This window comes from Erinaceus europaeus, chromosome 12 (assembly GCF_950295315.1).
Source record: "Erinaceus europaeus chromosome 12, mEriEur2.1, whole genome shotgun sequence".
Classification (NCBI taxonomy): Eukaryota; Metazoa; Chordata; class Mammalia; order Eulipotyphla; family Erinaceidae; genus Erinaceus; species Erinaceus europaeus.
Genome location: NC_080173.1, coordinates 27,197,039 through 27,211,327, shown reverse-complemented (window position 1 = coordinate 27,211,327; position 14,289 = coordinate 27,197,039). Strand labels below are relative to the sequence as shown.

Below are 14,289 nucleotides of genomic sequence, written 5' to 3'. Positions count from 1 at the left end.
TGAAAATTTAAACACTCTGATAACAAAAAAAAAAATCATAGTTTACCTCACCCAGATAGTTTAGAAACTTAATAGCTATTTTTGACTGTTTTATTTTTCTTCATAGCACTTTCTAATATCTGACATTGCACTATATATTTAGCCTGCTGCTTATCTTCTCACACTAAAACACAAGCTTCACGAATACAGGGGCTTTAATTGGTCCCTTTTCTATTGTATCCCTAGCACATGGCATAATGCCTGCCACCTTGCAGGTGCTCAGCAAATATTTACTGAATGAATAAATCCATGAATGAATAAACTCCCACTCTATCTCCTTTTTAAAGCTCTTCAGTCGCACTCCATAGATTTGTACTAAGTTGTCCACGAGTTGGAACTTGTAAAAACTGTGCAACTTTCTCTGGGTCTTAGTTACACTATCTGTAAAATGGGATTGATAATACTTACCTTTCAGGATTGCTGTGATCATAGGATAATTATGTATGATAAAATGCCTTAAAAGTCATAAACTTCCATATCAATGTAAGCCACCATCATGAATGGTTTGAATCTGTTATACCAACATGAATCCCACCACCTAAGCAATATTACATCATTTCATAAACTGATCTACATTTGAAATGTATTTTGGAACCAAGAAGCAAAACAGAATTTTAGAAAAACTAATATCAGAATTTTAAAAATGTCTCTTGGGGGCCAGGTGATGCCTCCTTGGGTAGAGGGTGCATGTCACCATGCATAAGGACCTGGGTTCAAGCCCCTCCAGTCCCTCTCTACAGAAGGGAAGCTTCATAAACAATGCAGTAGTGATGTTGGTGTTTCTTTTCCTTTCTTCCTATCTCCCCCAGCTCTCTCAACTTCTCTCTGTCTCTATCAAAAATAAATAATGAAATCTTTTTTTAAAGCCTTCATTTTAAATGAAAGCCTGTATAGTCCCTCCTTCCCTCCCTCCCTCTTTGCTCCCTTCCTTTGCAGAACTGCTTTGCTCTGGCCATGGTGGTGCAGGGGTTGAACCTGAGATCTTGGACCCTCAGTATAGAAGTCTTTTGAATAACCATTATGCTATCTCCTTGGTGCTTCTGCAATTTTATTTCTTTTTTTAAATTTTATTTAATTAATTAATTTATTATTGACTAGAGATAGAGAGGAATTGAGAGGGGAGAAGGAGACAGAGAGGAAGGGAGACAGAGAGACACCTGCAGCCTTGCTCCACCACTTGTGAAGCTTTCCCCCTGCATGTAGAGAGAGGACCAAGGGCTTGAACCTGCAACCTTGTCTTCTGCAATGTGTGTGCTTAACCACTACCTGGCCCTCACAATTTTCTTATAATGGGGTCCTCAGGCTGACTCACAACCACCTTCTTTTTGGACCAGTTTTATGTTCCATGTCAACAAATCTGCTTTCCATCTTTTAGTGGACTCAGAAGGGGGAAGGTGGGACTTGCTTGTAGGAAGCCAGGTGTACAGACAAAAGAACCATCTCATTTTCCTGATGCTCTGAGAGTGAGGAAGAGGGTTTCCCAAACATAGCACCAGACATGTAGATGCTGGGAGCTTGAACTATCAGGGAAGAAGCAGACTGTCTCATTTCTATAGGAGGAGCGGGGAAGGGTGGTGGTGAGCAGGTTATATGGCCATTGGGGAAAGACATATATAGTCACAGTGGTTATCCTTATTTATTAGGAAAAAGTTCAAGTAACTTCCTGATATTTAAATATAGGTAGGGGACCTGAGAAATTGCTCACCAAGTAGGGTACTTGCCTTGCCATGGTTTGAACTTTGGCACCACATGGGAATGCCACAAGGGCACCACAAGAAGCTGTGGTATTCCCCCCATCAGCCTCTCTTTATCTCTCTTCATGAACAAGTCAGTCTGGGAGCAGTAAATTCATGCACAAGCAAGGCTCAACTGGGTGAAGAGGGAGGGAAAGGCAGAGAAGGAGTTATGATGTACTCTAAGTAGATTTAAAAAAAAAATTCTTTATTGAGGGGCTAATGGTTTGCAGTCCACAGTAAAATACAATAGTTTATATGTTCATAACATTTCTCAGTTTTCCATATAACAATTTAATTCTCTCTAGGTCCACCTCTGCCATCATGTTCCAGGACCTATAACCCTTACCCCCCACCACAGAGTCTTTTACTTTGGTGCAATACACCAATCTAAGTAGATTTCTAACCAAAAAAAGGGTTTTAAAATGGGGGTATTAATATCTCACAGTTACATGTTTTAAGTAGGGCTGGCAGACTAAGATGTAGATTCAAAAACATCTATAAACAGGGAGTCGGGCGGTAGAGCAGTGGGTTAAGTGCACGTGGCGCAAAGTGCAAGGACTGGCATAAGGATCCTGGTTCAAGCCTCCAGCTCCCCACCTGTAGGGTAGTCGCTTCACAAGTGGTGAAGCAGATCTGCAGGTGTCTATCTTCGTCTCCCCCTCTCTGTCTCCCTTTCTCTCTCGATTTCTCTCTGTCTTATCTAACAGCAACAATAACAACCACAACAATGATAAAACAAGGGAACAAAAGGGGAAAAAACGGTCTCCAGGAGCAGTGGATTCATGGTGCAGGCATTGAGCCCTGGTAATAACCCTGGAGGCAAAAAAAAAAGCAAAAAAAAAAAAACACATGTATAAACAGTAAATGTTATTTATATGTGGAAAAGACAGTTGATGGAGTCACTCTGAGACTTAGATAAGGTAATATTTTAATTGTTCCTTGCTCCTACCAGGACATTTCAAAATTAGAGGAAAACAAGTTCAAAATTTTAGTGTCATATGTCAGCTCTAATTAGGAATGCAAATCTGCTATGTATATAGAAAGGTCAGATACAGCATCTAAGACAAAGATACACTTTGGGAATTATACAACGTTTTGAATGACTTGGTAACAGCACTCTTCATTAACATGGATAATTAAGAGACAAGTCCCTAAGGGAACTACTATGTCTTACATAGAATAATAATAATAAAAAAAGGATAGTACAAATAAACTGAGTCTTCAGCTTTAGAAACAACTTGAGAGATGACTTTGATGTTTTGTTTTGTTTTTCCTCTTAAATCTGGCTGTGAATAAGAGCCTGAGAAACTTTAAAAAATAGCGGTAAGGGACTCAGGCCGTAGTGCACTGAGTTAAGCACATATAGTTTGAAGTGCAAGGACCAGTGCAAGGATCCTGGTTTGAACCTGGACTCCCCATCTGCAGGGGAGTGAAGCAGTGAAGCAGGTCTGCAGGTGTCTGTTTTTCTCTCCTCTATCTTCCCCATCTCTCTCAATTTCTCTTCTATTCAATAAAAAATGACCTCCAGGAGCAGTGGATTCATAGTGCAGGCAGGCACCAAGCTGGCACAGAGCCCCAGTGATAGATAATCTTGGAGGCAAAAAGACTCAAACAAACAAACAAACAAAAAACCCAAACCATTGGTAAAATGATGATGACAACAACAACAACAACAACAAAGTCAAAAACCCAAAAAGTCTGATGCCTAAGTTAACATATGTGAGGACCCAGGGATCAAGTCCTTGGTCTTTACTTCATGAGTGGTAGAGTAGTATTCTTCTGTTTCTATCTCTCACCCTATATCAGAAAGAGAGAGAGAAAGAGAGAGAGAGAGAACAATTTTTTAAAATAGCCACTAAATATTGTGAAGCCATGTAGGCACAGAGCCCAATCAATAACCTTGTTGGTGGCAAAACTAACTCTCTAACCAACCAACTAAATAAATACTGATGACATGCCATGACCCAGGTTCAAGAGTCCATTAGAGCACTGGAGGACATTTTGGACTTGTGGTGTCTTTCCCTTTCTCCCTGTCTCTCTGTATTTGAAAAAGTCAGCTAGGATTGATGAAAACCCAGCAATAACAAAACAGCAGCAGCAGCAAAGACAACAAACCTGATGACCTTGCACTTTAGATATGCTGTTGTAACTTGGCACTGATCTTTGTAAAAAAAAAAAAAAAAGATTTCTAGGAAAAAAAAGTTTTCTAGGTATTTCCAGCAAGTAGCAAAGAACAAGTATCACTGATTTGGCTTACTGCTTCAAAATGTATACTACATATCAGAATCACATGGATAACTTTTTGGAAAGAGAGTTCCAGGCTCTACTCAGAATGACTCAATCAGAATTTCTGGATACAAGGGGGTTGGAAAGCTCTGTTAAAAAAAAAACAACAAAAAAAAACTCCAAACCTTGCCAAGTATTACTGCTGCACACCCTGGTTTGAGGCCAGCAGCTCTAATAGGTTATGGTCCTTTGGTGTGCTGATAAGCCAGCTCTTCAAAATTAAATAAAACTAAACAGCAAATCTTGATTTGTAGAGTTTGCTTGCCATTTCCCATGGTGCGAGTACTTAGTTTAAGCTATCAATATGCCTGCCCTCACTGAAGGCAGGGTTGGAAAGCAACTTGACTCTGGCAAGAAGTATGGTCAAACCACTATCTAGCATTGGCATTCACTCTACCATATAGCCTTGGGTCTGCTTGTTCACCTCCCTGTGCTTCAGTTTCCTCATATGTAAAATGAGATGATACTATTTTTCCCTCACAGGGGTGTTTTGAGAAGTAAATGATCATTATTTACTAAATGTAAACAATGTGCATATGGTATGATCTCCCCCAAAATATATTTTGATGAACTTAGTTTTTTAAAAAAATATTTATTTATTTATTCCCTTTTGTTGCCCTTGTTATTTTATTGTTGTAGTTATTATTGTTGTTGTTATTGATGCCATCGTTGGATAGAACAGAGAGAAATGGAGAGAGGAGGGGAAGACAGAGAGGGGGAGAGACAGATAGATATCTGCAGACCTGCTTCACCGCCTGTGAAGCGATTCCCCTGCAGGTGGGGAGCCGAGGGCTCGAACCAGGATCCTATGTCGGTCCTTGGGCTTTGCACCACGTGTGTTTAACCCGCTGTGCTACTGCCCCACTCCCCAATTTTATTTTTTAAAAGGTTTATATACTTAATGAGAAACAGAGAAAGTGCTTGTGTTTCAATTTCCTCATCTTCAAAGTGGGATTATAGGTAAGATTAAATGAAAGGCACTCAGAATAGTGTTTGGTATACAACTAGTAGTTTATAAGGTTGATTGTATTGTTCTTATATTATTTACCATTAGTGGCAAATGTATCATATCTTATGACATGCCGTATAATTTTCTTCTGCTTCTCTAGAGAATGAAAACTGCTAAATCATCTTTGTTCCCCCATAGCCTAACAGGACTTCTGATATAGCAACAACATCCATTCATAAACATGAAATGACTACATAGTATGGAACCTTTCTTGCTGCTGTAGAGTCTGTTTATTTTTCCCATCTTTGTGAAATATCTGAACTTTGTTTACAGGAAGTAGGGGGGACTTCATGAAATTGCTGATATTTGACTTTTTTTTTTTAAATCTCATCTGAATGCTAACTGCAGTTGCTGGTTTTGATTGCTGGGTAGATTTATCTAGGAATTTTTGGGTTTGTCAAACCTCACTGGTGAGATCTCCCCTCTACTTTGAGGCCTCCAGGGAATAGGTTTTGTTCTGCAGATCTTAGGTCCAGACACTTGCAGACCACAGCAGTCAAGGGCTGATGTCAATGACTTCATTCCCCTTCTACCTTGTGCAAGAGCATTAGACCTCACCTGTCCATTCCCACCCCAACCACCATCTACCTAATTCCTACTGTGAAAATGGCTAATGAGTTCCAGTCATGCTGCTCCACACAAAGTGTCCCATTCAATTTGCACAGCAAACCCAAAGTGCCTATAGGTATTATTATTTATGATGTACTTATGTATTTACTTATTTATTGCTACCAGAGTTATTGCTGGGCTAGGTCCCAGCACTATGAATCTACCAAACCCATTGCTCCTGGAGGCCATTTTCCTCCCTCCTCTATCTCTCTCTTCTTTTCTTTCTTCTATTTTATTTGACAGGATAGAGAGAAACTAAGAGGGGAGGAAGAGATAGAAAGGGAGAAAGAATGACATCTACACACCTGCTTCACTCCTTTCATAGCATCCTTCTGCAAGTGAGTATCTGGGGATCTAACCTGGGTCTTTGAGCCTGGTAGCATATGCTATCATCTCTATGTTTAAGGATCAAGAAATAGTCCTGGTGAATTTGAGTGACTTGCTCTTTGTGACCTAAAGTTTGTACTCTGGGTATTGGGAAGTGAATGACTAAACTTTTCTCCCTGCAGCAGTCATGTGAGTTTTTTTTTTTTTATTCTCCATTATAAGGACCAGCTACATGAAGGAGACTGAGGTCCCTCGATGAGAAGTATTATATAAATTCAAAGCATAATTATTGATTGTACATTCTTTCATTAAACAAACAAAATATATGCTAATGTTAAATTCACTCCAATTTTCCATTTTGCCATCCTTTGAGAAATAAGCCAATAAACCATTACATACTTAGCTTCCTGGGGAAATGAATTTAAATGTTAATATAAATCCTTTTAGAAAAAAACAAATTTTAACAAATAAGTATTTGAACAAGGAGGGTACTTAACCACGTTCTGAATGAGAAATGTTCAGTATAAGACCCTTGGTGGCTGTTGAGATAAGCTCTCTAAATTTAATATTTTATAATAGACTCACACTTCTTTTGTTAGAAATGGAGAAGCAGAATCATTTTCTTTTCTCCTTTATTGGAACATATTTAAATCTCTTCAATTTTATTTTGCTAATAGACAGGGCAAAGTCTGTCTGTAAATGTATCCTGATTTATCACAGGTAATCCCACACTCTAGCATTCATGTGTAGTACTTAATCTCAATTTAAATGTAAATTTTGGGCAACTTTAAGTGCTTTATCTGTGAACTTTGAGAGCTCTCTTCATTAATGAGGTCTGCACTAATTATAGGCAGTTTTGTAAGGTTCCCTTAAAACAATTGCAGAATTGACCCTAAAATGAACAAATTCAGAATTTATTTATTTATTTATTTTAAAAAAATACTGGAACCCTTGTGAAAATATTTAGCTCATGATTATACTCCCACGGTGTGAAGAAGAGGGGAGGTGAGCACTACGGCAATAGAATAAAGTCTATCAATGAAAATGAAGGTGGAAGTGAACTGTAGTTACCCTCAAAAATATCTCTTTTTCCTACATTTGATCTTAGCCAAAAGGCCAAGAAGTGATAGATCTCTTTTTTACTGATGAAAGAAACCATACACTTTTTTGCATTTGACAAAATTTATCTCACAAACTATTCTTGGCTGCCAGCTTTGCAGCGATTCAGTTCAAGAATATTCAATTTAGCAATAATTAATGAAAATAACACCATCAAAATTCTCATGAAGGAAGAAAAAAAAAACCTACTAAAACAGTGTTCAAATACTCACAGGTACATCCACGTATTTGGAAGCTGCCTTCACCTGAGGAGGAAAGAAGAGAGGGGAGTGAGGCTGGTGTTTATGTTTGATTGTTCACAGCTCAATGCTGTATTATCATCAGAGTTAAAACAATATGCTGGCACATGGTGCTGACCAGGAAACACAGAAAGGTACTGAAAAATAAAATCTGTCTGCTATTTTCTTCCCAAACCAAAGCCATTGCTAGGGAGAGACAGAGAGAGGAGACACATTTTTAATTGATTTTTCACATTCTGTAACTATTGTAGAAGATTTACATTTTCCTCTCTTTTGTTACAAAAGAATGGCAGAACTGGCGACTCTAGTTAAACCCCAACTGATTAGTTGGGGGAGTGCTCACTGGTCTTGAAAAGCAATTAAGGGCAGGGAAGTTAGCATGATGGTTATGAAAGAAAAGACTGAGACTTCCTGGTCCCAGGTTCAATCTCCTGCACCATCATAAACCAGAGCTGACTAGTGCTCTGGTAAAGAAGAAAAGGAAAAAAAGAAAAGAAATTAAGGCTACAGTCTCATACTTCAGGGCTCTCTGTAATTTAGCTGTGGGGTGTCCTGTCTGAACCCAAGTTTTCCCTCAAGTGGAAGAGGTGTGGTGGGTGGGCATTTTTTTAAAAAAACAGATTTTATTTATTTATTAATGAGAAACATAGGAGGAGAGAGAAAGAACCAGGCATCACCCTGGTACATGTGCTGCCAGGAATTGAACTCAGGACCTCATGCTTGTGAGTTCGAAGTTTTATCCACTGTACCACCTCCTGGACCACCTGGGTAGGAATTTTTAATACAGAGGGAGATGGGTGTTTTGGGGTAGATCTGGGAGGATATGGACTTTTAAAAACTGCCCTAAGGCTGGAGAGATTGCATAGTAATTATGCAAAAGAATTTGTGCCTGAGGCTCCAAGGTTCAGGTTCAAAACACCCTCCTCTGCCCAGATCAGAGCTGAACAAAGCTTTGGTAAAAATAAAAGGGTTAAACAGTCTTACAGTGGCTAAAGTTTTGGACTTAAAAGCATGGGGTTCACAGTTCAATTCTTGTCATCACGTGTGCCAGAGTGATACTCTGATTCTCTCTTTCTCTCCTGTGATAACAATCTTAAAAATATGTTTTTTTTAAAAAAGCATCCCAAGGCTGCTTTTGCCATTCCCAGTTTTACATGTTAACACAACCAGACGGGAAGTATAGGCAGGGAATATGAGTTTTGTTTTCAGGTTTGAGGGAGTGTGGAAAACTACTACAGTGTCTGCAAGTATGGGATTTGGAGTCAAACTTGGGGACAAATCCTGGCTCTAAGATGTGCAAGCTAAGTGGCCTTGAGTAAGTTACTTCTGCTCTCTAAGCCTTAGCTGCTTTCTTTATCTGCAAAACGGAGCAAATAGATCCTTATTTCAGTGGGCTGACAGGAAAGTGAATGCACAATCAGAGTCCTGGGCAGAGTGTGCAAGTGACAAATGGCAGCTAAAACGATCATTTCATAAGCAAATCTGGGTGCTAGGAAAAGTTCATGGACAGCTGGGTGTGAGGAACAAAACCAAAGGGAGTATGTCTGATAGTCCATGTGTTTTATTTGGACTCAGGTCACACATGTTCTAGGCACAGACTGCATTTGGGATCAGACAAGATTTGAATTTTACTGGAAATTACAAAGTCTACAAAGCTCAAAAAGCAGTTAGATTATCTTTTCACACACAGGTAAGCTTCTTACCATCTGATTGGGCCCAATACCTTTAGTCACAACATTTATCCAAAGGTCTCTCAGGGAATCATTCATGGGAACATTCTTCTCTATTGCTCTTTTCTCAAAGTGATTTCCTTTTTCAGGATACTAGCTCCCAAGAGAAAGTGCCGGGAGCCAAAACCTTAGCTAAGTCTCTCACATAACCGGTGAACGGACATTCTGATCATTGTAACTGCGATTACCACCTAACTGTTTGGAAAGTTGCTCACCCACCTCCCTCCCCCCACTATCTTAGCAGAACTTCCTCATGGTGTGTGCTTAAAATGCGGCTGTAAAATAAAATTTTCAGAGCTTGATCAGAAACCTGTCTTGCTCTCGTTCTTCGTGTCTCTTGTCCCCTCCATTCTCTCGCCCCCTACCCTAGATTTCCTAGATAACCCCGCAGGCCGGGGCAAGAAAGGAACTAAAGACCCAGTAGGGTAAAGTAGAAAGAACCCAGGATCTAGAATCAGAAGCTCTGTAAGTGACAGAACTAGTCGAGCCTAGAATAATCATTTTAAGATGTTTAATTTTTGTTTATAGATTTCTAGAATAGGGTGATAATACTGTGTACTTCGCAGGGAGGACAGCCTGACCAAATGACAACAACAACAAATAAATAGAACCAACACTTAAGAAAGTGCTTTGTAAACTTTAAGAGGTTGAACACACATAGATTAGTTCATTATCAGGAAAGCAATATAACCTATCTTCTGGAATTGTTGCCAATACCCAAAATGATTCCTGGATCTTATAATCACAGATTCTCTTGGACCCCTACCCTCTTTCTTAGTTGCAATTCAGTAATTTCTGTGCAATGTGTCTCAATTGCAGTTCAGTAATTTCTGTGCAATGTCATGTCTTGCTCGTGGCTGTCTTCCTAATGACTCATTTTGTACCTGGTTTAGAAAGGGCACTCAGAAAGGTGTAGAAAAAAGGAAGGAAGGAAGGGAGGAAGGAAGGAAGGAAGGAAGGGAGGGAGGGAGGGAAGGAGGGAGGAAGGAATGAAGGAAAGAAGAGGAACCTAGTGAGTGGTTCTGGCTTCAGGATGGCTGGGAATAAGCAGAGGAAGGGACAAAAGAGAGAAGCTACTGCAAATCACTCGGAAAGGAACCATGGTCCCACACAAAGCTGACTGGCTGCAATGGCTGGTGAGTGAAGGAAATCACCCTGGGCCACTGAAGGGGTTTGAGGAAAGCTTTCTAGATTTGCATGATTAGCATTTCTACACAATAATTCCCAACTCTGAATATTTCCTTACCATTTATTTTTCTAGAACTTAGTTTGGGCTAGAAGATGATTTGTAATAGTGGCTACTATTTACACAGTAGTTCTCATTTTGCCATACACTTCCAAGTGCTATATCTTCTTTGAGCCATTGTGCAAAATGGGGTTATTATCTATACCTATTTATAATTGAGAATAACTCCATTTGAATTTATGTAGATTATGCTTTGATCATATTTTCAACTAGACAGCAGAGAAGCCAGGACTCAGATGTGTGTTTTCTGAGCCCCAAATTTGCCCTTGGAACTCCTAATCTCCTTACCAAGGGCAGAAAAGTACAAAGAATTCAGACATTAGTGGTCAGAGTAGGTGCTGCCAAAATAATTCTCAGCTAGAAATTGCCTCTTTTGCTCTGTGGAGGTAGTGCTTGGCAGTCGCTAAGAGTTTTGCTACAGCTGAAATGATCAACCTTTAAACACACCCACTCACCATTCACCACCAACACACAGTTCCAACCCAGAGAATGACACTAGTCAAGTTCTGTTCCTTTCAAGGCAGTCTGGGAAGATGAAGTGAGTTCTATGTCATGAATGAAAGTCATCCATTCTACTGGTACCAGCCTCTAGTTCTTTAGATTTGCTTTTATTCTGATAATTGTTGACTTGCACTTAATCTTATTGATCTTTTTTTTTTCCCCCAGCCCATAATAATAGGAAAAAATCGCTAGAGTAAATTGTAATCCTATCATTGCTTAGTGGAATGTCATTTTTTTAATTTATTCTAGACAATGCACTTTAGTAACTATGCTGACAATGAGGATATGGGGAGGGTGCTCTCAAAGTATTCTTCTATATGAAAAGTGAAAGTAGAGATGTCTTGCATGGACAAGGAAGGGCTATTGGAAAAGGAAATGATAATGTTTATGTAGTTAATTAAGGAGCTTGAATAGAGAAGGATTGAACTTGTTCATGGAGTTCTATAGCATAGAGTCAGGACCAGACTTTCCTGGTCACTAAAGCTTGGGAATTATTGCCAAGGGACAGAAATCCAAGCACATACCAGATGCTGTCTCTACATCAAGAAACAACTTGGTAGGGGCAAGGAGATAGCCTACCAGTAGAACATACACTTTATGACATGCAAGGATCTAGGTTTGAAGCCCTGGTATCATATGAATCACACATACTCCTTGATCTTTGTTCTCCCCTGTAGCCCATGGGCAATCTCTTGCCAAATAAATAAATAAATAAATAAATAAATAAATAAATAAATAAATAAATAATGTTAGAATCTTCCCAGGTTAAGAGCTGATATATCTGAGCTGGTTTTCAGTCTGACAAACTTCCTGCCAATTTTGGGAACACCCTATACATTGGATAACTTGCCCTCCGAATATGGATATGGACAGCAAAAACTTCTGTCTCCTGTGTTAGCATGGCCAAGTTTAGGCGTGTGAGACAGTTTCCCAGGCCAGTGTGCCCTGTCCTAGCCTGTAACACAGACTGGCCACTCTCTGGGACCAAGTCATGTGCCCTGGGGCACAGGAGATAAAGGGAAGGGGATGGCCTTGCTTCAAACACTGGGCCTGGCACAGGCACTCTTCGCTGTTGTTTTCTCCTTCTGAGCAGTCATCTTCCCTTCCCTTCCTCCTTCCCCTCCTTTTTTTTTTTTTTTTTTGGAAAGTTCACTTTTTAAAGTTATTTATTATTGGATAGAGACAAAGAAATTGAGAAAGGAGGGAGAGAGAGAGAGAGAGAGAGAGAGAGAGACAGAGAGACGCCTGCAGCATTGTTTCACCACTTGTGGGGATCAGGGGATTGAACCTGTGTCCTTGCACATTGTAATGTGTGTGCTTAACCAGGTGCGCCACCTCCTGGCCCTCTTCATCTTTTTCATAACGAGGCAGAAAGCAGTGCAAAAGAGCAAAAGCCAGAGTGAGAGACACCACAGCACCAAAAATTCCTTTAATGTGTAAGGGGGTCAGAACCAAACCTGGGCTGTGCACATAGCAAAAGCTGTACACTGTCCAGGTGAGTTATTCTGCTGACCCCAGGTACCCTTTCTTTCTAAACAAGGAGTTAACTGTACTTAGGGAGAGGCTACAGACAGACTATGACCCACATAGTCAACGACTGCCACCTCTCCAGATTCAAAGGAGGTCTCGAAACTTTACATCAGGCTCAACCTGAAGCTGTTGACTGGCTACGGAAGAAGGGCAAACGCTAGAAGAAGAAGGGAGAGGCAAGAGCTATGACTTCAGCCAATGTCTTTTCCCAAGTCTCTTTGCTGCTCAGCCACCCACTCAGGTGAGATCTGGAATACACTGTCTCCAGGAGAAATCATGACGATGGCCCACCTGCCCTGTCTCCTGGATAGAGCCAATTCTGGGAACGAAAGCTAGTAAAGCAAAATAAGTGAATTAGGGGCCAGGAGGTGGTACAGCTACTAGAGTATGTATGTTATAGTACACAAGGACTTGGGTTCAAGCCCTCAGCCCTCACCTGCAGAAGGAAAACTTCAGGAGTAGTGAAGCAGTACTGTAGGTGTCTTCCTCTCTAACTCCCTCCTTCTATCTCAATTTCCCTCTGTCTATGCAAAGTAAATATATATGTATACACACACACACACACACATATATATGTATTTAAGATGTGAATGGAGACTAAACAGGGGGAGATAAGCAATTGGTGAGCAACTTTGTTCATGTTTTCACACATTGAAGCAAAGAACATTTATATATCATCTCAGAGACTATAGGATGAAGGTGTTTGTTCCATCATTCTTAGGTGATATTAAAATGCACAATCTCTCCAAACACACAGAATGAGTAGAGTCCACCAACAATTAGTAGCTATAAGTAATACCTCTTGAGTAGTTACTACTTGGCAGTTGGTGAATAAGGAATATTGCATTTGATAGATGTTATTTAACATTTGTTGTATGATCTTGCATTTGTTAGAATCTTTATGACCGTCTTCAAGGGGAACAGGTCCTATTTATATTTCCATTCTATAGCTGAAGAGACTGAGGCTATGAAAAATGGGGCAGCTTGGTTGAAAGTCACACAGACAGTAAGTTACTGCTATTTTGGACCATTTTTCCCTTAAGACACTTATTATTCATTTAAACAAAAGTAATAACAACAAGAAAAAAAGAAAAACAAAACAAACAAAAACTCTACCAAACCATCTCTACTGACCAGTCATATATATGTGTTGTTTTGTGTGTAATCTAAATGGAGAAACCTAAAATGGTTTCTCCAGGAAAAATGTACAAGGGATTTGAATAATTATCTGCGCTGACTCAGTCAGGGCAGAAGGTTCAGGGTGCTTTCTCTGACCTGAATGTCCCAGCTAATTACCTTGACCCTCCACCTGACTTAGTGTGTGTAGACAGGCTTAATGGTTTCTCTATTGAGCTCGTCCATTATTTTTCAGGTGCCCAAGGAAATCTTTTCATTGAACACTCACCATTCCGGGATTTTCACAATGCTGATGACTAAGGGATTTTCTTCTGCCTTGTCCTAATAAGGGGACCTGAGTTAATCATTGTGTAGCTTTGATAGGGAGCACAGCAGGGGCTTAAAACACTTCTCTTGGTTCATTAGGGGAAAAAGCAACGCAGGTGCAGACCACGAGGACCTCAGGGTTTGATACTATTAAATCAATGTACAGACAAAAACAAAAGTGGATTAGACTCTTTTTGCAAACAGAAATCTGGTGGGTAAGATTCAAAAGATGGGAGAGAAAAAAGTCTGAATGGATACCACTGTGTTAGTGACTGCCTGAGCTTTCTGTTCTCATAACAGACTCTTTAAAACAAAACAAAACAAAACAAAACTTCAACCAGGGAAACAATTTAGTCTCTGTACAGGCTGACTCTAGCCCTGCCTGTTTGACTTTACAAGAGCTCTGAGCTTATTTCTCTTCCTTTGTCAACCACACCACTATTTCATGGGGTTAGCAAAATTTACTTTAATATTT

At 39.9% G+C, this 14,289-nt stretch overlaps 1 protein-coding gene across 13 annotated transcripts in view; it reads right to left on the bottom strand.

The window, feature by feature from the left end:
• CADPS (calcium dependent secretion activator) overlaps positions 1–14,289 on the bottom strand; it is a 571,423-nt gene that overhangs the window by 58,288 nt on the left and 498,846 nt on the right. For all 13 annotated transcript variants that reach the window (XM_060202988.1, XM_060202982.1, XM_060202989.1 and 10 more), the window contains one exon: positions 7,338–7,370. In XM_060202988.1, coding sequence (XP_060058971.1) covers positions 7,338–7,370 — 33 coding nt within the window. The remainder of the gene's footprint in view (positions 1–7,337; positions 7,371–14,289) is intronic.